Source organism: Rhinatrema bivittatum, chromosome 14 (assembly GCF_901001135.1).
Source record: "Rhinatrema bivittatum chromosome 14, aRhiBiv1.1, whole genome shotgun sequence".
NCBI lineage: Eukaryota > Metazoa > Chordata > Amphibia > Gymnophiona > Rhinatrematidae > Rhinatrema > Rhinatrema bivittatum.
Genome location: NC_042628.1, coordinates 45,366,682 through 45,391,266, shown reverse-complemented (window position 1 = coordinate 45,391,266; position 24,585 = coordinate 45,366,682). Strand labels below are relative to the sequence as shown.

Genomic DNA, 24,585 nt, shown 5'->3' with positions numbered 1-24,585 from the left:
CTGTCTCGCCAGCCTGGAGGTACCCAGTGGAGTGCAGTTGAAGCTCTTTTAGTTTTTAAAGTATTATTTTACCAGAGACCAGCTGGACGTAGCACCTGGCTTCAGAGAGGTATTCCTGAGCTCGTCCCAAGAGGCTGCACTTATTCTGTGCTCCGTCAGTGAAGATGCTAGGCTGATGCTCTTCATACATACATACATAGCCCTCACATAGGGGCCACTCTATGGAATAAAGCAATTGCGTATTTATGCAGAATTATTTATGTTTTAGGAATAAGGCTTTTTGTGTTGACTTTTTTTGAGGATAATGCCTCTGATTCGTAATCTTATCTTATTTTTTATAACATGTTTTTATGAAGATTATAATGCAGGGGCTGTGAATTTTTATCATTGTTCTCTTTTTACTTGCTGGATTGGAGTACAGTTTGTAAAGTTTTGGTTTTTCGTCTATTCGGGTGGTGTGCTGTGTATTTATGATTTGCACTCTAATGCTATTTGTTGCATTTTGTATTTATTACTTTTAGTATAACCTGTACTTAGGCCAGAGCTATTGGGATGGGCAGATGGTAAATATAGGAAAGAAATATATAATGTTGCTACATAGCCCTTCCTAGAGGGCTCACCCCCTTTGGGTTTGAAAGCCCTTTTAATAAATGCTAATAAAACGGTCCCCAGTCCTCCATAAACCGTTGCAAACCAGAATTGATCCCTTGATAGGAAATGCAAACTGTGTTGCCTTCAGCTCTCTGACTTTATGGTAGCACAGATATGGGGAATTGCTGCTCTCTAGCAGGCCAACGCAATGTCGTGCGCTCAAGCTAGCCCATAACCCTTGATGCATTAAGGAGATCAGCATGTCCAAAACGTGTGTGCAAACCAGCGCATAGCTATTAGCTGGTTATCCCCTCCCATGCACACATTTTAATGCCAGCTCCCCTAGCACCTCCTGTTTAACCGGCGGCTCATTTGGACGGGAGTGCGTTAGGAAAGCAGGCGCTCAGTCATGCGTGCCTGTTTTTCGCTCACCCTTGTTGCATCGGCCTGTAAGGATGAGAGATGGGTCTGGGATTCGGGGACATCCGCAGAGCATATTCATGAGGTCTGTTTCCATATAGTGACTGACATACGGTTCTGCTTTAGGTCTGATCAGTTTACGTTATTCTAGAAGAAGGCTGCCAACTCTTTCAGACTGCACTTGATCTTGCTTTCTCCTCAGTGACTGCTTCCTCCTCCTACCCCCTTAAACCCCCCCAAATTCTGCACCTGTTAGAGTTTCCTCAGTGACTTGACTCATCGTAGAACAGATCTACCACAGGCAGCAGTGCTCGCTGCCCTCACACACTGCCCCTACACGGAGCAGGTGCAGCCCAGGCAGCAGCAGTGCTCGCTGCCCTCACACACTGCCCCTACACGGAGCAGGTGCAGCCCAGGCAGCAGCAGTGCTCGCTGCCCTCACACACTGCCCCTACACGGAGCAGGTGCAGCCCAGGCAGCAGCAGTGCTCGCTGCCCTCACACACTGCCCCTACACGGAGCAGGTGTAGCCCAGGCAGCAGCACTGCATGCTGCCCTCACATACTGCCCCTATACAGAGCAGGTGCAGCCCAGGCAGCAGCACTGCATGCTGCCCTCACTGCCCCTATACAGAGCAGGTGCAGCCCAGGCAGCAGCACTGCATGCTGCCCTCACATACTGCCCCTATACAGAGCAGGTGCAGCCCAGGCAGCAGCACTGCATGCTGCCCTCACACACTGCCCCCTACATGGAGCAGGTGTAGCCCAGGCAGCAGCAATGCCCGCTTCCCTCACACACTGCCCCTATACAGAGCAGGTGCAGCCCAGGCAGCATCACTGCATGCTGCCCTCACACACTGCCCCCTACATGGAGCAGGTATGGCAGCAGTGCAAGCCTCCCTCATACACTGCCCCCTAATTTAACCTTCAACATTTTGTTGCACTGCTCCTTGGGAAGAGGCAGCAGTTGTTTACTGTTTTCATCTGGCTTCCCTGGCAGAATCACCAACTAGGATACCACTGAAACCATGCACTCCTTTCCCACAGGGATCTATTGTTCATGCTTTTGGTCACCCTGACCTCAAATAGGCCTGAACTACTGATGCAGCAGTGGAAAAAACAATGTATTCCTGTGCCAGTTCTCTAAGCATCTGATCCTGGAGCGAGGTTGCATGGCTTGGCCCTGCAGAGTGACGGGGCAGAGAGAGTGATTGTTGATCTTCTAGAGCAACCTGCGGAATATTGTGTGGCTGGGCCTGGTCTTCTGCCTGCCAGACCCCCCTCTTGTGCTGTTTTCTCAATTTAATACAAGCAACCTTTATTGGCCATGACAGCTAAGTGCCCGTATTTATTGCCAGAGCAGTACATTAAGTGGCGGCAGGAAAGGAAGCGAGAGAAATAATATGACGGCCTGAGCACTGTTGCCTGTGGTCGCAGTGCAGGTCATGTTCTGGGCTGGTGGGAGGATGCCGCTATAACTGCCGTACCGCCTGGCTCCCTCCGAATTACCCGGGGGATTTATTGCTTCATATCTGCTAGGGCGTCTTTCCCAGGCCGCAGTGGGAGATGGGCAGCTCTCAGTCTAGGTGTTGTTGCAGTGTCACACTGGATGCAGAGACTGCCTTCTTGGGCTTTCCAGTTCAGTCTGTCCGCACGTTTCTGTCCCGTATTCTGTTTTTTTAGGGCCTGGCGAGGGTGAGGTGTTCTGCAGTACGTAGTTTCCGTATAGGGATCTGTAATCATCCAGTTTTCCAGTCTGTTCCTCCCGGTACACGGCGTATTTGCTTTTCTAGTGCTAGTTGTAGTGTTCACAGCGCTGTGTTTTTGATAGGTAGGGTTGTTTGCTGTTTGAATCCTGTGAGCTGTTGAGAGAATGAGAAAGGCGGGTAAGTATTTCTGCCGAACGTTTAGAGGGTAATTTTGTAACAGCCCGCATATTTAAAAAAAAAAAAAAAAACAAAACATACATCACGTTCGCATTGAAAATTACCCTGCCAGAACTACTCGTACGCAATTACCCCTGCTAATCCTGTAGGCAGGCATTTTTCAGGAAAATATCTGTGGGCAAATCCAAAGCCGTTTCCATCTGCAGTCCCCAGGAGCCTCACTCCACGGAGGAGAAAAAAAACCTCAAACCCCCAAACAGCAAATCCCCTCTCAAAAATGAGTGAAGAAACTGGAGGAGAATTTTTAAAAAAAATAGGACATTTTATAAGCAAAAATCATTCGTTTACAAGTATTCTTTGACTAGGCCTTGCTGGTTTCTTCTCTTAGGTTGTGCTCGGGTTCGCTTCTTTTGCCGGTTTCTGGGTTTGTTTTGGGTGTGCGCTGCTGACTGAAAGAGGCTTTGGTTTATCTTTCTAGGGCTTCTGGAAAGTTCTTGGAAAGTGGCCACAGAAAAGCTTTCCCCTGCCATTACCCTGGGATTCTCTCTTTTTTTTTGTCCCCCAAAGTTTGTGGATTCAGCAAAGCCTTGAAAGCAGGATAGAATCTGCTTAGATAACTTGGGTGCCAGCCCCACGTTTTGGAAGCCAGGAAGCTTGGGGCTAGCCGGTAACCCAGGGCTGCTGATCTCAGATTAGCCCACGCCATGAGCATGGCGGGCATAAAACCAACCTCGCCTTCCACGCAGAGAGCGTAGAAAGCTCTCCGATGGCTAGGACAGGGGCTACACCCAGCACAGAATTCACCTTCGCATCATCATGTTTTTTCTTCTCTGTCCTCTCCCCCCATCTCCTAGGCATCATCACTTTTCCCATCCTTGTCTCCCTGCTCCCTCCAGGCATCATCATCACCTTCTCTTCCCTTCCCCAACCCTGACATCAGCATCACTTCTTCTCTTCCCTCTCCCTCCACCTCCTGGCATCATCATCACTTTCTCTTCCTCTTCCCTAGCATCATCACCTTCTTCCTTTTCCCTGTTCCTCCAGCACCCCTTCTCCCCTCCCTCACCCTTCACCCTACTGGCGGCATCATCGCCTTTTCTTCCCTTCCCTCTCCCCCATTCCCTGGCATCATCACCTTCCCTTCCCTCTCCCCCACCCCCAGCCCCCCCCCCCCCCCTTGCCGCATTCGGCTGTACCTTCTCTCTCCGGTGTCCCGGAGCTGGCAGAATCTGAGAGCAGGGCTTGCCTGGTGCTGCTGCTGCTTCTTCCAGGGACTTTCCCTCTGCAGTGGGAACCAAATGGGCCTTCAGGGCTCCGGGCGGTTTCCAACAGGGAAGCGCTGCTCTCTGACCCTCCCTGCTGGCGGGAAGCCATCCTGCAGGCCAGGAAGGGGGGGGGGGGGAGAAACAGCAGCTGAACCCCTGCGCCTTCCTGTGGGGCCTTTTTCAGGGTACACGGGTCGGGGAAAGGCTGGGCTGGGACGCTGCGCGCGCCGTGATTGCCTGTCACGGGATCTGCGATGATCCTAAGGAATGAGGATGGAGCCAGAACCCCAAACTCTGAGCCGTGCAGCAGCCAAGTGCCTTTGCTCCCAGGATGAAATGACCCTTGAAGAGTTTCTAATAAGCTACACAAGGCACAGCAGCTTGCAGGCTCAGCTTGCTTGTACCATACTGCACCCCAGGAGCTCCAGAAGGAAATTCTTCGCAGGTATTAAGAGTAGGAGCAGTAAATTTTGAGTTTGAGATGCACCTTGGGCAAGTCACTTTACTCTCTGTTACCGCAGGTACAGACTTACAGGCCGATGCAATATGGTGCGCTTGGATGTGTGTCTCAAAAAACCCCTTGATCGATAAGGGGATTAATGCGTGTCCTAACCAGCGTGTAGCTAATAGCACTCATTACGTGTAGATTCATGCTGATGAGGCTATTAACTATTACCCCTGATGCAAAACCTGACGCATGCATTTTTATTCCCGAAAATTAACGCCTGCCCCAGAGCAGGCGATATTAGATTGGAGAAACAGAAAAAAGGAATAAGGACAAAAACAAAAAAAAAGTCACAGTAGTCGGGTTAGGAAAACAGATGCTTGTAAAATTGAGTGTCCGTTTTCCTAACCCGCACTGACGGCCACCTCTCCTGGGTGCCCGCTGTCGAGGAGGTGCCAGGGATACACAGTTTCCCCTAGCGCCTCCATTTTGCCGCAGGCGCCCAATCCTGAGCGCCTGTTTTCCGCGCGCCGATATTGCATCGGCCTGTTAGATTGTAAGACCTCTGGGGACAGAGAAATACCTCCACTACCTGAATGCAATCCACTTTGAAGTGCCTGGAAGGCAGAACATAAATAAAAGTAAATGCCCAGCATACCCTGAACGCGGCTTATTCCCACCATGATAAAAAGCAAAACACAGAGAAGAGAATACATTGGAGAACACGCCACCCTGAGCAAAGAAATCGCCCAGAAATGCTAATGCCCGAAGGAAGGTTGGACATTCCCCGCTGCCTAAAACCCAGCAGCTGCCACCGGCCTGGGTCCAGGGAGAAGCAGAAGGCCTGAGCCCATCAGGAAAAGTCGTTTGCTACCTCAGCATTTCTAGGCTCCAGTGCCACCACTGCTGACTGGGATGGCTCCCTCTTCCCCCCACAGAAGAGGGGGGAAAAGTCAAGCCAAAAGAATGAGCTGTTAGATAAAACCTCTGACATCCCCAAAAATGGCAAGCAAAAAAAAAAAGAGCAACAACACAAGGAAAGAGTCTGAAAAATAGATAAATCAAAACGAGCAAATGTGATAAAAATGGCTTGTTTCCTGACTGCTATTGGATCTGTATTTTTGTGTATTTATACAAGAAACGTTTTGTGCCGGCACATGATTTTTCTAAATATTTTTCCACACCCCTGCCTTCCCCAGAAATGGCCTTTGCTGAGTTTTTTTTTTGAATGTTTGCTCTCTTCCTCACCCCCTTGGGCTGCTCCTTGGCTATGTAAGGGGGGGGGGGGGAGTCTGAGTTGCCCTCTCTCCCCACCCTTCCACCTATAGGAAGTTTAGCCGCTTCCAGCCATCCCGTGGGAGCCGCCTCTGGCTCCCGTCTCAGAACATTCCTGGTTTACGCTGTCACAGAGTCCTGGCTCTGCTCGGCAGAGGTGGGGCCTCGATATGACTTCATTTCCCTGCATTGGACCTGCCCCCGCCTGGAAGACATGCAGGCTGCCATCAGAAGAAGTTAATTCTATAATTTCCTAGCTGTTCGTGCGTCGGTTGCATGTCTTTCCCTGCTGCTGGTGCAGCAGGCCGTTTTAGTGCACGAAGCTCTACGGGAGATGCTTGTATACAGATTTCTGGATATTGTAGGTGGGCTTGTGCAGTGTACGGACATTGTATCCGCTTTCTGATTTGAATTAACGTGGGCTTCTTGTACCCGCAGCTGTTAGTAAGTAAAGCCACCCCTCATCCCCCTCACTGTATAGGGACAGGAGATTGACTCAGTCTGGTGGCTCGAAGATTGGGTGGCAGCAGGGCAGAGTTCTGCTCGGGGGGGGGCGCTGGCACTGCTGATAATTCCTGGGATGGGGTGGGGGATGCTCTCGGATGACCCGAAGCTGCTGCACCAACTGGCTTGAGTGACGGCGAATGGAAGTGGAGAGGCAGAAAGCGCCACTGCTTTGCTCTCTGTCTGCACGCTGAAACCAATTTCATGATCAGCGGCACTGAAGGACAAGAGGGGCCGGGAAGCCATGTCGTGTCTCCCCCCCCCCCCCTCCCTTATTAAGAAATAACTTGCCTTGGCTGGTTTTAGGGTCATCCTTCGTTCCCCCCCCCCCCCCCCCCCCACCACCTCCCGGCAGTGGTAGCACAGGGACTCCCTGAGCCCCATGCATGCTCATCAGCTCCATCTCCCATGCTGACTGCCTGTCACCACCACGCTTGGAAACAACGGTGTGGGGAGGAGGGAGCTATGAGGAGTGGGGACGGGAATGGGATTTAAGATGAGGGGACGTGGTCACGTCGGAGGTACGATGTGGGACTCTCCGTCCTGGGGTGCGGATCCTTCCGGCATCCTTGCACCTTGACTCTCTCCCTACCTCCCCAGGCATAGGATTGTCGGGTCTCTGCCCCGAGATGGTCATTACGAGCCCACTATTTTAAAAAAAAAAAAAAAAAAGCTGAGCTACTAAACTTTAGGCACCCAAGTTAGGTGCCTATTTTCAGCAAAACCGAAGGTGATTTTCAAAAGGATTTCCGGGTGTAAAAGTGGCCTTTTGAAAATTGCTGGGGGGTTTGTTTGTTTTTTTTTGACACGTGTAGCTCCTCTGAAAATTCACTCCATACAATTGAATTGTCGAGTATTTTCGCACTAAATTGGCTTTTGAAAATTGCTACAATAGTTGCTATTTTTATGTGCGTGACTCATTTGAAAATTCATTCCTAAGGTTTCAGCTGAAAAATAGGCCCCCTAGCTTAAGAACTTTAAATTGAGGTCTGCTCTTCATGTGTTGAGATTTAAGAGCCAAAGTTAAGTGCCTAGTGCCTGTCTTAAGTCTGTCCCTGTAGCTGTCTACTTTTTAGGCTCCTAAATGTAGGTTCCTAGTGAAACTGAGAGCCCAAATGTAGGAATCCTGCCCTAGTACATTTTCAAAAGAGCCAATTTAGCGGCTTAACTTCCAGAGGTAGGTACCTAAAACCTTTGAAACACCAGCCTCCGTGTGTTTACAGGCAGGGGAAAATCACTAGTGTTGCTGGATTTGTTTCCTCTATCGCGGTGAGCAGCACGAATATTTGGGTAGCTCTGAATTTGTATTTTGTTAATCGTGCACCCAACATGCGCTCGACGGGTGCGGCCTTGGAACCAGGGAGACCAGGGTTAAATGCCCCTGCTGATCCTTGTGACCTTGGGCAAGTCACTTTACCCGCCATTGCCTCAGGTAAGCCCTCTGGGGATAGGGAAATACCTACAGCACCTGAACGCGATCCGCTCTGAAGTGCCGAAAAGCGGAATATAAAATCTAAATAAATAAATAGTAACAAGAGTAGTACTGACCAGTCACCAGTCCCATTATCCGTGTTACTTTTAAAAGCGTGCTGGGGTTTACTTTAGATGGCCTGTATGTGTTTAATACCATTCAAAACCTACAAGCATGCGCCATCACTCGTTGAATGACGATGGAATAAAAAGAAGCTGGCGCTCTGCCGATTGAGGGTCTGCTTTCTGATCTTGTCTTTCTCCGTAACCACTGTCTCAAGGAACGTACCATGCTAATAAGGAGATGCTAATGAGAGTGGTCAGATTCACTCTTGGATATTTTATTTTTTTGAGAGCTCCCTAGGAGTTTTCTACAGGGTCGCTTGCACTTTTTCCTAGTGCTTACCCCTTTTCATTTCAGGAGAAGCAGGTACAGGAGATTCATCATCCTGGGGGAGGTGGGATACAGAGCCCCTCTTCCCACCCTAGTCGGGCAGTTTGGTGATTGAGCCGAGCTCACGTGTGCCGCCCGATTCCCTCCCATTCCAGGGGAGCTTCGTACGCCCCCCCCCCCCCCCCGCTGCTACAGCTCCTGCACCCTCTCAGCGCTGCTGGTGGGTTCAGAAGCATTTCTCTGCAGCGTTGATTCCTCAGAAGGGCGCTCAGCCCGCACGTAGGGCGAGGAGTTTCCAACTTGTAGCAAAGGAGGACTAGAAAGACAGCCTGAGGTGTGAGAACAAGATGAATCAAGTCGCACAGCATCTGTGCTGTAACCCCTGCCACCCAGCTCTTCTGTGTCAGCCAGAGGGCGCCCCCCTGCTACAGGAGGAGGAAGGAGCTGCTTCCGTGGAAGGGACAAACCTTTTAATCTTCTCCAGCTGTTCCTTTTTCCTGGGAAGAATCCTCAACAAATGAAGAACGGAGCAATGAGAACTGCACAAGTGGCAGGACAGGCCAGGAAAAATGCTTTCCAGGCTTAGAAGGTCCGTGACCCAGTCTCTCTGACGCTTCCAGCTGCCTGAAGCCCCAGGGCGGGCTCTCTCGTGAGCAGCTCTGGCAGTACCACCAGCAGGAAGAAGTAAGACGCACCGTGGAGCATCTCTGGCATCCGATGCTACATTGGGATACAGCCAACACCATGAAGAGAGGCAGCAAATGTCGGCAGTCAAGGACCCCTTGGTCCACCCGATCTGCCCATTGGTGACTGCCTTCTGACATCTTACGTGATTTGCTCTGTGGTCTTCTCCTTCCACTGCCACTAAGTCCCTTTGTCTGTCCCGTCATGTTTTGAAGTCCGACAGTTTACTGTCCTGAGTAAAAAATATTTTCTCGCCCTCCTGTTGAGGTTTCCACACTTCAGCTTGTCCTTAAGCATCTTATTCTGTAGAAACAGTGATCAAACTGAGACTTGTTTAAACTTGTGCCAGTTCAGTCTCTTTGTAAGTGTTCTACCATGTGCCCAATGTGTGTGGGGTTTTTTTTTTTTACCTTCTGTAGGGAATACTGCCTTTTGGTGTATATATGTGTGTGTATATATATATATATATATATATATCTGCTGGATAGGAAGATATTTACAGTTATTTTCTCACTCCCTGAAGACAGTTTCACCGTTCCTAGACTCTGAATCATTTGTATTCATGAATTTAGATCTTTGGTCTCTTCCTGGCCAGTCCTGCTTGGGTCTGGGGCTGCAAAGCTTCATCCTCTTACGTGCCTGACAGCCGATATTCCTTTGCGACCTGGTCCCGGGGCTGGGAGTATTGCTAAATCTGTTACTGACCTCAGTAGATGAGGATCAAGAAGTTGCTTGCATGATATATCGCCCCTGTTGTACAGACAATGCGTAGGAACCTAGTAAATGATGATACCTTAGAGGCCAATTGGCCCATCCAGACTGCCTAGCTGAGATGCTTCCTCCTCAGTTTTCAGTCTCTTTGGCTCCCCCTCTTGTCTTTTTACCCATCCCGTTCCTCCCACTGCCCTCCATTATCTGTCCCAAGCGTGTCGACACTCTGACCTCCACTACCTTTGCTGGTAGGCTATTTTGGGAATTGGCATCTTCCTTTTTGATTCTTATAAGACCCGTATTTTTTATTGCCTTGGACTCGGGATTAAGGTGATGATAAGAAATTAGGTGTAAATAATGTTGATGCAGCATTACGTGGTAATGAAGAAGAAGCATATTAGGCAGTGACAATGACGAATGCATAGACCACATTGGCAATGATAATAAGGTGCAGACTGATGCAGCCAAGAGCAGTGACCCAGAAAAATTGGCCTTTAAATGTTTGATTCATTGTTAAATTGTTAATTGAGTTGGTTAGGCGAGGAACACACAAAGTTACTGGCTTCCAGGTTCCTTTTAATAGTTTAATAATTCACTGAGGAAAATTATCGTAAATTGCAGAATGGTGAAATAGTTGTACGCAGCTGGCTCATGCATTCAAAGCAACGGGATGCTTTTTCTGCTTTTCTTGTAAGCTTTTTGGAAATTTCAAATCCCACCTTGCCGAGAACTGCTGTAACGGCTGGAAGCACGTTTTTTCTTCTTATCTGAGAGACCACAAATGCCCACAGAACCATTTGGCGTTGGCACAGACGTGGAAGCTTTTGTACAGCTCATTGAAGACTAATACCCAACGCGTGATGCACGTACTCAGAAATTGAATGAACATGAAAGGAATTCGCCAGCAAAAAATTCTGCACCGCAATAACGATCCGTTCAACATTAACTGAAAGACTGTGACCATTTTGTGGAAATATTAAGAAATTCGATATGTCAAGCAGTGGATGGTTTCTTGGCCAAGTGGAATTACTTGCATGATTTTGATCCTTTTTTGGAGTAGCATACTCGATGTATTCAAAATAAACAACTATTTGACCATTGCTTGAGGAGCCACTTTCAAAATAATTTTCTTGTTGGCAAAGAACATTTTTACAATGGATCATTAGCTCAGTCAAACAATTCAAATAGTGGATTACAGCTGATGAAAGAGCAGAACAGAAAGCAGTTCTTGTCAGATACATCAATTTGATCGCAAAAGAAGTCCAAATTAAAAAAAAAAATAAATTATTTCTTGATTAGGTTTTTCGAACGTTAGTGACATACCGGGGGGGGGGGAATTTAAGTGGAGCAATTTTGGAGTTTCTAAAGCAAATTTCCTTAGATATACAGGACACTCAAGGTCCAGTGTCATGATAATGGTAGTAACATGAAGGGTAAAACAAAAATGGTGTGCAAGCAAGAATTTTGAACATAAAACAGAGCATTTGACTTGCCTCACAGTAATCACAGCTTAAATCTAGTTATATACGATGCCGCCTCCTTGTTGAACACTACAATTATATTTTTTGGACTGTTGCAGCAAATTTTCATTTTTTTTTTTGTTTTTTTCTCTGCATCTGCGTAGCAGTGGGAAGTGTAAAATTGATAGTCAAACTGCTCTCCGCAAAGTGTTGGGAATGTGGAGGTGATGGTGCAAAGGTTTTACGCTACCAACTGACAGAGAGATTCATGAAGCATTTCTTGGAATATGGGATTCTTGAAGTGACAGTGCAACGGTATCCAAAGCAAGCAGCTTGGCAGACCAGCTGTATTCCTATCCATTCATCGTCTCGCTTGTCATTTGGCATCAAATCCTTGTCGAGATCAACGAAGTTACCAAAATATTCCAAAATCCTGCTGTTCGTGTTGTGGCAACTAAACATGTAACAGCAATGCAGGAACTGTTACTGCATTTTTTCCTGAGATGGGCTTTGACGAAGCCATCATCAGTGAGGCAGAGTTAAAAAAAAAAAAAAAAAAGTCTATGTTGTTTCAGCTAGAAGCCATTGATGACTAAAGCGCCAGTTTGATTACGATGGTTGCGATGAACCAGTAATTGGTGCAAATGAAAAATTGAATTCTTTTATTACTTAGTTGATGTGGCATTACAAAAACTGAAAGACAGGTATTGTGTGCTTAGAGGACATAATGAGATATTTGACTTCTTACATGACTTCCATGCACTGAAGCAAATGTCAATTCATTAGCTCAGTAAACGAGCAAGTGACTTACAGATTGCTCTCACTGATTCAAAATCTGAAGAATTTGATGTGGATGGAACCGAATTAGTTGAAGAATTTTGCAGCATTTGCTTTCTTCTACCAGATATTAAAAAAAAAAAAAAATCAGCTGAAATCTTGCAATTTTATTGTCTAAATGTTTTTTATGTGAAGTCTACCCCAATATTGCAGTTGGACTTCAAATTTTGTTGGTTGCCTCGGCAGAACGCAGCATTTCTAAAGTTAAGCTCATAAAAAATATTTTTAATTTCTGGCATGAGCCAAGACAGTTTTCAAAGGACCTGTCTATTATAGCAATTGAACGGGAAATAGGTCGTCAAACTGACTATAACAAAGTGGTAGATGAATTTTGTGCCCAATCAAATTTGGTTTAAGTAGTCTAGAGTGATGTCTTTAACTAATCCATAGGCTTAGGTCTGCTACAGGCAGCCCTTACTTTGACAGAGTGACAGTGTTTCAGGTACTGCATTGTTGTTACTAACATGGAATGTTCCTGGATTGTGTAGAACAATTAACATCTCTTCTGTGACTTTATACTTGTCTGCAGTTTTTACTGTATCTTGAAAGTGCAAAGAGAGGACACATCTGCACGGGGTAGGCCTAATATATAGAGGGTTAGCATGGTGATTGCATCTGCATGAGCCCTGTCAGCTGTGTTGCTCTATATTACTGCATGCCATAAAAAAAATAAACTCAAAATTATGTAATGACAGTAGTTATAAATAAGACCGGCCCCAAATTTGTTTTGGCCAGGGGCCCTAAAATGTCCATGACTGGCCCTGTGAGCGAGAGAGTGCATATATTTGCCTAACTGCTTATGCAGGGTCAATGGATATCCAACAATGTTGCGCCCTCGGCCCTTCCATTGCTTAACTGACGAGACATTAAGACTCAACAAGTGCTGAAGGTAAAATAAGAGATTAAAAACTCCGTTTTTTCTTCCAGGCCAAACCCCATAACTATATTACATTTAAAAAAAAACAAAACTGTATTTAACACTAAATAGCAGTAAGCGATATAAGCAAATTATTTATTTACAGCTAGAGGGCACCCAAAACCCCACACATGTTCAACCCTCTGCGGAGCCCTAAGCACATGCTTATTTTGCCTCCATAACATTCACATTTTCTCTCATGCATATTCATTGTGGATATCCTGAAAACCCGACTAGCTGGGGGGGGGGGGGGGGGGTTGGGAACCACTGGCATAGATGCTACCCTCTAGATTATCTTAAAACATGTTCAGACCCAGGAGCCACCGTTAGCCTGAATATGTGTAATAGGCCCCCTCCTCTTTTTTTTTTTTTTTTTAAACTTTGTACCATATATGGCTATAGCGGTAGTGCCATTGGCGTGACCCAGTTGTGGCTTGTGACCCACCGATTGAAAATCATTCTGACCCCTGCCTGCAGGCTGGCTAGTAAAAGCAGGGAATGTGGTTCAGATTTGTCATGCTCTTGTTCTGAAAGGAGCTAATAGGTCGCATCGGTGATTCTGCAGAGAGTGACAGTGAAAATGCAGATGCCAAACCGACCTCCAGGGAAGGAAGTTTACCTTTAATCTAGACAGATGTGTACAGTTCTTGGGTCAACTAAAAAAGGTATGAACATGGCTTTTGGGGTGAGGGGTCCCTTAAATGTAAACATAAGAGAAGCATATGCAGTCGTGTTTACGTTTTACAAGTGTTCCAATAAAAATAGTTTCTTTCCACCATAAAGCTTTGAATTAGTTCCAGTATAACATTTAAACCACAGTAAGTAACTTTATTGCCTCCTCCACCCAAATATTCCTATTCAACTGCACAGCTACTTGAAAAACCTTGGGCTACAGCATGGGAAATAAATGGGTAGGGTTATTCTGTTCGCTTTTGTTATTAAGTTAAATAATATGCAAATAGGCTATGCATTCATTGCAAATTTAAAATGAGACTCTTTAAAAATTGTTCCCTTTTTGTTTTTAAAACAAAAGAAAAAATGCATGCAATTTTGTTTAAAAATATAAGAAAACAAGGCAATCGTTGCTGCCAAATACCCGCCTCTCCCCCGGGCCCTCTCCCAATTTTCTCCATAGAAACATATATACTTAGAAATGACAGCAGAAGACCAAACAGCCATCCAGTCTGCCCAGCAAGCTTTCACAGTTATTTTTCTCATACTTATCTGTTACTCTTGGCCCTTATTGGTAACTTTTTGATTCTAATTTCCTTCCCCTCTGCCATTGATGCAGAGAGCAGTGCTGGAGCTGCATCAAAGTGAAGTAACAAGCCTAATTATTGTGGCGGTTACTACCCCTAAACAAGCAAGCTACTTCCACGCTTATTTGTTTACCCAGCCTGTGTAATTTAGTCCTTGTTGGTTGTTGTCTGAATATAAATCCTCTTTTCTTCTGTCCCCCTGCCATTGAAGCAGAGAGCTGCTTGGATATGCTTCTCTCTTGCTGAAACTTTCCTGCCTTGTTACTGCAGATGGCACCGGCAGACTGAGCTCGGCACCACTGGAGGAGAGATCAAGGTGTGGCTGCGGTGCAGCCCATATTTTTACTTTCTGGTTGTTGTGGTTCGGTTATGAACAAGGATGAGATACAGAAGGGTAGATATTCTTTGTGCCTGATGTTTGTGGGGACTTTCATAAAATTAAGTCCAGGTTGAGGGTCTGTTTAATTTGGATCTGGCGATTGTCGGGGGCGGTAATTACAGCACCGTGATAGTGAGGCTAGTGGGGGCTGGAGTAGTAGCTGCTGTTAAAATGATTTGAACTTGTAAGTTAATGATGATTGTAGCATCATTTAAGGATTGATTATTGCAATTCATTATTCCTCGGGTTTCCAGATAGCACTTTGAGAGCACTGCAGTTTAAAAAAAAATAAATTTCTGCCACTTGTGGTTTAACTGATCCAAATGGTAGCATCTCTTCACTGGCTGCCAAATCATGCAAGAATCAAATATAAGATCTTAATGTTGCTTTATAAACTAATAATGCTGGTATTTCATGGCTGGATCTATGTTATGAATTTACTCTTCATCATGGTTGCTCTGCTTGTTGAACAAAGGTCTCTTAACAGACTCCAACAGTACATCAGGCGCACTTAGGAGAAGTTAAGAGACCATGTGTTCTCAGTAGCTAGACCATTGATGTGGCATGCAATGCCGGAATATCTAAAAACTGTGTCAAATTGGTAATTGCTGAAACAGCCATGTTTTCACCAGGCTTTTGCTCAGATTAGCCAGTAAGCCCTTTGGCCACTCGGGCTGAGCGGATGAGAGAAGAATTTATTGTGAATTTCTATCTTAATAAACGGAGTTGACGGTAATACATAATTACATGATCGCAGCACTGGAGACCTAATTTTGTTTGGCTTTTGCTGTATTGCTTTTTTATAATATATGTAAATCAAAATGGAGAAGTCCCACTAACACACTCTACTTTTCTGGCATTTTATTTGTGTATCGTGGATGTTTTAAGATCTATTTTTCAAGAAGCAAACCTACAAAGGCCTTCTTTAGATTGTACGCTTAAATAAACTCTAAACAAACAGAGTTCTGGGTAGCAAAAGGATTCGTCACCCGACAAGGGCCGCATTTTGCCATGCAATTTCCTCGGTAGGGACAACGCTATAAACAAATTAAATAGAATAAGAGTTAGAACATAATAATAAAGCTACAAATAGCATATATATAAACTTGGCACATAAAAGGATAGATACAAAACAAATGGATACCGAAATGTCTTCCTGAAACAGTTTTAGTATACCAAGCAAAGAGCTAAGAGAAACAGATAAGTATGAGAGAAAAAATGTGTGAAGCTTGCTGGGCAGACTGGATGGGCCGTTTGGTCTTCTTCTGCCGTCATTTCTATGTTTCTATGTTTCTATAATATGTTTCTTCCTATATGTTCTTACATGAGAGAATGTCAGAGTGACTAGATATAGAGCTCAAAATTAATGTCAGAGAGGTCATATGAGGCATGGTATCCAACTGGAACGGTTTTCTAAGGGGAAGAGCAAAACCGCAAAATACTAAGGGGCCAATATTAAAAACTGTCCAGCTATGTAAATTAGCCAGCTAAGACTTATCTGCAATGCTGCAGAATATATCTGGCTGACGCTTATCTGGGTAATCTTACCCAGCTAACTTTATACTTGTTCTGGGCCATGTCTAACTTATCCAATTAACTTAACCGGATAAGGCTCAATATCTCTACTTATCCATCCCAGTTTCTTGCACAATCCTCTCACTGACTATATGGCTAACTACTTATCCCACTAACTACTTAGCCAGATAAGTCACTTATCTGCTAAGTGGTACAGCTGTATGTTCAGCGGCAGCCACTTAGCCAGATAAGTTTGATTTATCTGGCTAAGTAGTATTTGAATATTTGCCTCTAAATAAAAAGAGAAAACAAGAGCCATATCAGTTGGAATCAAAAGAATGCTGACCACTCAATTTCTTGGTTGAGGATGTTCGGGGCGAGGATCCGTAAAATGTTTCTCTACCATTGTTCACAGTGGATGAGCTGCTCGGTTTGTGCATCATTAAAACATTTCAAGTATCTGAAAGTCTGTTCATATCTTCCCTGCACCTCCTCTCTTCCAGGATATATATATATTTAGATCCGTCAATCTCTTCTCATAAGTCTTCCAATACAGACCCACCACCATTTTGGTCGCCCTTCTCTGCACTGCCTCCATCCTGTCTATCCCTTTGAGGTAGGGCTCCAGAACTGAACACAGTATTCCAGGTGAGGCCTCACCAAGGACCAACACATCTCTGAGCTCCCTTAGTATTCTGGGATGTATCCCAACAGGCCCCATTGCCTTGTCCACTTTATTTATTTATTTGTTTTTTCTATACCGATTTTCATCGGACATATCACACCGGTTTACAGAGCAACAGAGGACTCTATTGGCATAAACTTTCAGTTTGCCTGGCTCTTCCCAAACATTCCCTTCTGTAAACGGAGTTACGTCTACTTCATTCCCATCTACAGTCTTGTCAACTGGTGACGGTCCTTCTCCAGGGTCTTCTTTAGTGAACACCGAACTGAAGTATTTGTTTAATATTTCAGCCATTTCTTCGTTTCTCTCCACACATTGCTCCTTGTCACCTTTCAGTTTCACTATACCACTTCTGGCCTCCCTTTCTCTGATATATCTGAAAAATGTTCTGTCACCTCACTTTACTTCTGGCAATCCTTTCTTATGCTTGACCTTTTGCTTTCCTTATTTCTTCGTCTCCTTCAGTTTTAACAGATATTCTTCCCTGTGTTCCTCTTTTTGGGATCCTTTATACTTCCTGAATGCAATTCTTTTTGCCTTTGTTTTTCAGCCATCTCCTTAGAGAACCAGATCAGTTTCTTTTTCCTCTTATTCTTGGTTACTTTTCTAAGATATAGATTTGTTGCCTTTGTAATAACTCCTTGTAATTTGGCCCATTATTTCACCTCCTCCATTATCTCCCAGTCTTCCAGTTCTTCCTCCACGTCGTCCCCATTTTGACAAAGTCCATATTTGTGAAATTCAAAACTCAGGTCTTCGTGTGACTTTTCTCTGTATCCTGTTCGTGATATCAAACCATACTGTCTGATGATAAGAGGAAAAAGGAATTAGATTCAGACAGCAACCAACAAGGACCCTGACTTCTATGGTTTGGGAAATCAAATAAGCATGAGGGTAGCTTGCTGATGTGGCTGTTACTACCCTTAACCAGAACATTATTCTCTGCTTCAATGGAAAGAGGTTAACAGGGAATTGGACTCGGACAGCAACCAACAAGCGGCCCTGACTTTTATGGTCTGGGGAAACTGATGAGTTTGGTGGTGACCTGTATGGGCGTGGCAGATACTACCATACGTTTGCAGGGGCAGACCGGATGGACCATTTGGTCTTCTGCCATTATTTCTATGTTTCTGTATTGGTGCTCAGGTGAGCCCCATCCAAACATTAGAGACATTATCACCATTAGTGAGCACTAGAATGAGTACCACGCCCTTCTCAAGGTTCCAAGATCATTTGTTTAAGTAGAGTCCCTTGAAGGGCATCCACCGGCTCCCTACTTCTTGTAGATTCCACAGAAGGGATACTCTAATCCTCATCCAGCAGATTACCATATTTGCCGGCGTATAGGACGCAGTGGCGTATAAGACCCCCCCCCCCACTTTTTTTTTAGACACATTTTTAAGGAAAAAAATTTTTTTTCTATATTTTTGGATGAATTTCAGATGTTCATATGCTCTGTGTATCTTCTCCCTTTAAAAAAAAAAGGGCTTTCCTGTGCTCTATTTGTTTCTTTGTACGTTTGAAATTCATACTAACTACCAGGGTACTTATCAGCGTATATGTATTCTGGAACACCTTGCTGAAAAGGAGATGAGAAATCATGTCAGGAACAGAGAGGGTAAGCAAGCGAAAGAGAGCGGAGCCCCAGAACCACCCATTCTGGTGTGAATCGTGGGTCAGTGGCCGTGGACGTGTAGTATCGGTACTTTTACCCTAACCTACTTTGGCTCCTGGCAGTCTGGTCATCTTCCGGACCTGCCAAGGGTCCTGCATTGGGCAGGAGATTCCCAGTTCTGGCTGTTGGCTCCCACCGGCAGACGAGAAACTTCAGCCGAAGCTGGGAGGGGAGGTCTGGGAACTGAGAAGCTCCTTCCTGCAGGGGCATGGGGAAGTGCAAGCGGGGAATGCTTGGGCCTTCTCTACCACTGCTGCTGCTGCTAATACTACTGGTTATCATCTTTAAAGTGCTGCTGGACGTATGCAGCCTGTTCCTGACAAAGGATTGTCTGACCAAAGGGTTGTAGAGGGAAGAGAGATCAGTAGAAGTGTAGGAGAGAGAGACCTTACTGCCTTTGGTCTGCCCTAGATTTGTGAAGGCCAGATCTTCGGCCTGGTACTTTTTGGATTTCGGAGAAGAAAAGGGGAGAGTGGAGACATATCATGGTTGCTTTTGAAGAGATTTTCTGCAAGGGTCTGCATTAGATGTGGTCGTGGGGCAGAGAAACTCTCCCTTTTGCCAGTTGCTTCCCTTTGGCACCTCCTGAAGCTGGTGAGAGCGTGGTGCCGATTACAGATGCCCATTCTCACTGCTGTGAGGTGCAGACTGGTCTGAAGAAAAGGATGTGCCCTGCCAATGCCACGTGGATAAAATTGGAATCTGTGTGGGACATGGGATGCCGGAGAGGAGGGGGAGAGGACCCTACTTACTGTGTGTGATGTCCTGAATGCGCTAGCATTCCTCGCTCCCCGATTGGCCGGTGCTGGGCAAAAGGGGCTTGCCGAAGCGCGGCTTCCCCCAATCAAAATCAAGCCCCTTTTGCCCAGCTCCGGCCGATCGGACAGCGCGCCCTCGCTCTCCGACGCAACCGTGTCACTCTCTCCCCCCCCCCTCCACCGGACGCTGTTAATTTTGATTACCGGCGCATAGGACGCACTCCTTATTTTCCCCCTATTTTCAGAGGAAAAAAGTGCGTCCTATATGCCGGCAAATACTGTAAAATCTCCCAATGAGCAACACTTTTCCCTTCTTTCCCACCTTTTGGATATCCTGGATGAGTTCTCTGTCCAGTTCTTCTGTTTGCGTCGAAGGCCTCTAGATACTTTAGTAAAAATGGAAGCACCATCTTTTTATTTTATTTTTTTTTAATTTTCTTAGGACAGTCCATAATGCTTCTTCTCGACGCCATGTCACTTGCAGTTCAGTTGCTTGGATATTATTTTTGACGTAGAGAGTTAATCCTCTCCCTTTTCTGTCCTCTCTTAAAAAGTTATAGCCCGGGATGGCCGTATCCCAATCATGAGAATTCGTGAACCATGTTTCTGGAAGAGCAGCAATGTCCAAGTCTGCCTCAACCATTTAGGGCCTGCAGGTCTGGGATTTTGTTGACCAGCCTACGAGCATTTGTAGTCGAAGCTCTCCACCTGCTCGTCGTAGTCACCTTTTCTGCTTTTTTTAAACTGATTTTATTTTATTTTCCCTCTTCCGGTTTTGCTTGGGTTACATGCCAAATTCACTGGCCACCTATTGCTACCCCTGCTCCCTAGTTTAAATGCCTGATAATGTAGGATTTGAATTTTTCACTTAGCATCCTCTTTCCTGCCAAAGACAAATGTAGGCCATTCTTACCATATAATCTTTTATTACTCCATACACAGCCCTAGCCTCCAATGTATCCAAAACTACTCTTTCTTTACACCAGGTTTTGAGCCAGACATTAAAATTATATATATATATATGGCATAACCTTTCCCTTTTCACGAATGGGTAATACTTGTGAAAAGGCAATAAATAGTCTTTGCCATCTGTCTTCTCTAGATTTCGGAAATCTTCCTCTACTTTGTGGACACTGTTTCCAGCGAGGCTATTGGTCCCCAGATGGATGATAACATTGATGTCTGAGTTCTTACTTTTTCTCTATAATTGCATTGACCACCTGGTTTGCATTTCTATTAGCTGAAGATCCTGGAAGGCACTTGCCGTATTTTTCGCTCCATAAGATGCACCTAGGATTCAGAGCGGGGAAATTAAAAAAAAAAAAAAATGGTGTGCTAAACCGCCTCTGTTCCCGGGCATCTGTGCGTCTTATGGAGCAAATTAGGGGAGTGCATAAAGTTGTTTTGTGGGTTTTTTTTTGTCCCCATTTCGTTTTCGGGTCTGGGAAGGGCCATTTCGGTCCACTCCCCAGATCATCAGAAAACTTATCGTTCTCTTTCTGTGGGGGGAAAAACCCCCACCCTCCTGAACCCCCCCCCCAAGACCTGCCAAAAGTCCCTGGTGGTCCAGCGGGGGTCTGGGAGCGATCTGCACTTGGGCCGTCGGTTGCAAGTGCAGGAGATCACTCCTGGACCCCCGCTGGACCACCAGGGACTTTTGGCAGCAAAATATATTGGAAAATTTTTTTTATTAAACTTGGGCCAAACGGGAACCAGTAAGCTGCGCAGCCTTCAGTGAGATCATGTGTTCTAGAGACATTGAGCTTGGTTCATTATCCCTTGCCATGCGACTGATTACACCACACCCAGAAAGTCTGCTAGGTAAGGTCCTGTGCCCACTCGCACACAGGGATTTTAGAATAATAGCTAGCAATATAATGCCACAACACACAGAGCAGAAATAGTATTCTCTCTATTGGGGAAAAGTTTTTGATTTTTTTTCTTTGATTTTTGAATATTATTTAGCCACACAAGACAGAAGCAGAACAGGAGATCAAGTCAGATGACCATTTATTATGTAAGCTGCCATGATTGCTGAAGTCAGCCCTATAGAAACAAGTTTAAATAAATTAAAAAAAAAAATTATGTGCCATGAATATGAAGGGAATATTGGATATAGAATGGGATGGTTGAGTGCTTTATAATTTTTAAAGTTACTATTTTTGATTGTATACGTATAAATTGATTGTAAAGATGGGTAGGCCGGTGTTTCCCGACCTTTTTCAAGCCCAAGGCACACCTAAGTTAACAGCAATGTGTGGCACATACGTCCTCCGCGAGGCAGGTGGGGGGAGACTTGGAGAGGACTCGTACAGTCAAAAGAAGAGCTTAGGGAAGCACTACCCCCCCCCCCCCCGAGTCTCTCGTCCAAATTATAAAACTGAGCAGCGGAGGGACCTGTCGCAGCGGTCCAGCTCCCTCTGTACACAAGTGCAGGAGCAGGGGGGAAGTTGGTGTGGCGCGGGCAGCTGACTCAGTTACCTTGGTTGCCAGAGCTCTGCCACTGCTGCAGCCAACCCTCAGAATGAATCACACCCAATGGTTAGTGCATGCTGTCCCTTTCTCACTCATGCTTGGGGATAAGACACAGGCTGGAAGGACTCTGAGGAAGCTCAGGAGGGACAAGATGAGGAGGTACTGTGTGTGTGTGTGTGTGTGTGTGTGTGTGTGTGTGTGTGCTGCAGAAAGAGGAGCCCAGCCGTTCATGCCCTGCATGCGGCTCATTAATTACCACGTTCCAGGGCTCACCCTGCAGCTAGGAACAAGAGGTACTCACCTCTGGTGATTCTTGTTGCTGTGAAGTGATGAGCCTAGGTTCCAGTTTGGCTCTGAGGATCAGGCAGTAGTGATTTTTTTTTTTTTTTTTTTTCATGGTACAGCTGGTCAGGTCTGAAGGCACACCAGTGTGCCCTGGCACATAAGTTGGGAAACACCAGGTTAGGTAAATTTTTTTTTTTAATTGCTATATTTTGTTGTAATCTGCCTTAAATTTAAATTGGATATAGGGCAGCAGGAAAATATGCTTACAAAAAATGTTCTCGGGGAAAAATGTATGCATATTTTATGCAAATGAGAAAACCTGTGCATGGGACAATGTTTTGGAAGTCCCCATTGGTCAGCCAGGGGCTAAACACCAGATCTCCTTTGGGAACCCTGTGATCCTGGGCACTGAATCTGGCCACTAGGTGTCACCATTGTGCAGTAACTGACTCCTCCCCAGGTGCTGTAAAATCTGTGGCATCATCTCCAGCCTCTGGCAACCCAAGGGATGGGATTTGAACCCAGGACTCTCCAAATAAAAGAAAGGCCTATCCTTCTGAATTAGGGGAATGCATATAACAATTTTGAAGTGGGTTAACTCTAAAATAAATGTCAGTAAAATACACTTGAAAACTTAGGTGCTAGCAAAAACTTCTTAAGAGCCAGGGAACTTTTTTTTTTTTAATCTGATTTTTATTTTGCTTTTTTTATGTTTTTGATCATTTTTACACTTTTTTTTTTTTTTACTTTGCCCCCAGCTTTCCCTCCCTCGCTTCCTTAGCACCATACCCAGGGGCTAGGCCTGTGGTAGTAGTGGCGCTGTGGCATCGGTTCTCTTTTGGCCTGAGCCCAGACCAATGGCATCTTTCAGTGGGCTCTGGAGAGCTGCTGTCAGGCTTGTGGTCGTACCAGGCCCCAAATTTTAAGTGACTAGAGGGCCCAGGGTTTTCTGCAGTCCTGCACCTTTGCTGTTTTGGCTTTTTGTATGGTGGGTGGGAAATTCTAATGGTACCTTCAGACCATGTATGTTTTGGATCAGTTTAGCAGTGCTTCCCTTTCTCTGCTCTCCCTCCCCATCTGGTTTTCTCCATCCCTCAGGGCTGACATTCCTTGTTGAGGGGCCCCCTCATGCAGAATACATTTCCTGATCTGGAACACTTCCAGGTGGAGAACTGAGCATGTGACCCTCCTTCCACCACTTCTTTCTGACCATGTTAGGGGGTGCGTATAAGAAAACATACAATTCACGCCCCCTGCCCCGGTCAGAGAGAGGGTCATGGCTCTTAAGAACTCTCCTAGAGACAGGTCCAGGCTCTGTGCTCCATCCCTGCAGCGTTAAAACTGGAGAGGGAGTGAGAGGCACTGTTGGAATAAATCATATTATACCTCTGTTCCTGTTACTCGGAGACTTTCCATCCTGCTTATTTTGCATTTGTAATTGGAATTTTTTTTTTTACTCTACTTTTGAAGGAAAAGGTTTATGAGATTACTGTCTGTGCCCCTAATAACATTTGTGGTTGGTGTCCTGTTCATGCCAACTCTTAGAACGTGTGGGGGCTGGGGGGGGAGACATGAGGACTCTGACAGGGATATGTGACCCTGAGAAAATATACATTTCTGCATGCACAAGGAGGCATGTTTTAGTGCTGGGTTGGAGTTCTTGGTTTTTGTTGCGCCAAGAATCCACATGGAACCCTTCTGCAGGGTCAGCTCTGTGGCTCAGGTGTCAAAGGCTGGCCAGTGCCGTGCAGAAGGTTCCTCGGTTTGGGTCGTCGTCTCTCGGGCTAGGGATGCTGTGGAGGTAGCGATAAGCAACCCGCAGGGGGGAGGGTGGCACCTAGGGACCTGACTAGCTGAGAGAGGGAACATACAAATAGGGGAAGACTTACCAAATAGCTGCGAATGGAAGCTTATTGGCCCCAGATCCCTGCCCTGGGGGAGAAAACTGTTGGATCAAAAGAAAAAAACAAACAAACCCAACCCCGCAAAGAATGTTTCTGCAGAACATCTTGAGACAATGATTCTGTGGCTCAAATAAGCCTGCGGTTTTATTTCCAGGGTTCCTAGGGGTCTGCGCTTGGAAAGGCTAGCGCCCCCTTTTCTTGGGGCTCTCTCCTGCCTTCCCCAGTTGGCCCTGTGCCCTGGGTGGTGCTCCCAGGCCAGACTGCAGAAGCCCCCGAAGTGGTGGGAGATGCTTAGCCCTGCAGGGCGCGGCTCCTTGCAGGCGGCTGGTTTTCATTTCCTTTAGCTGCAAGCCGTGTGTTTTTGGCTTTGTTTCCCTCCCCCCCTCCAGATTTCCTCGTTTCCGTTTTGCTGTGGCACTTTGCCTGGGAATCGCGTCTCCTCGACTGGGAGATGCCAGCTTGACTGGGAACAGGATGAAGGGAAGGAGCAGGAAGCAGGAAAGGGGAGGGCAAGGGAACATGGCGAGGCCCGGCGGGTGGGGTCTGTCTGCTCGGTCATCTGGAAGTGATCAGATGGGGGCGGGGGAGCCGCTGAGGAGTCATTCATAAGGCGAGATCTAATGGCCACCCGCGTGGACAAACACAATGCACTGTGTACAGTTAATGGGTGTTGGTTACATGCGCGTTATGCAGTCAGCCACCTTGTACCCGATGTACAAAGCGAGTGGGCACTCAGAGAAGTTACCCAGCTTCACACAAGTTACACATGCTCGGAGTTAGTGTATTGCTACATG

At 46.0% G+C, this 24,585-nt stretch overlaps 1 protein-coding gene across 5 annotated transcripts in view; it reads left to right on the top strand.

The window, feature by feature from the left end:
* Nucleotides 1–24,585, top strand: part of TFAP4 (transcription factor AP-4) — a 57,843-nt gene that overhangs the window by 5,711 nt on the left and 27,547 nt on the right. The window contains exon 1 of one of the 5 annotated variants that reach the window (XM_029576766.1): nt 21,739–21,761. The exons of the other annotated variants lie outside the window; for them this stretch is intronic. Coding sequence (XP_029432626.1) covers nt 21,754–21,761 — 8 coding nt within the window. The 5' untranslated portion in view covers nt 21,739–21,753. Of the gene's footprint in view, nt 1–21,738; nt 21,762–24,585 lie in introns of those variants that run through there. 5 annotated transcript variants of the gene reach the window in all.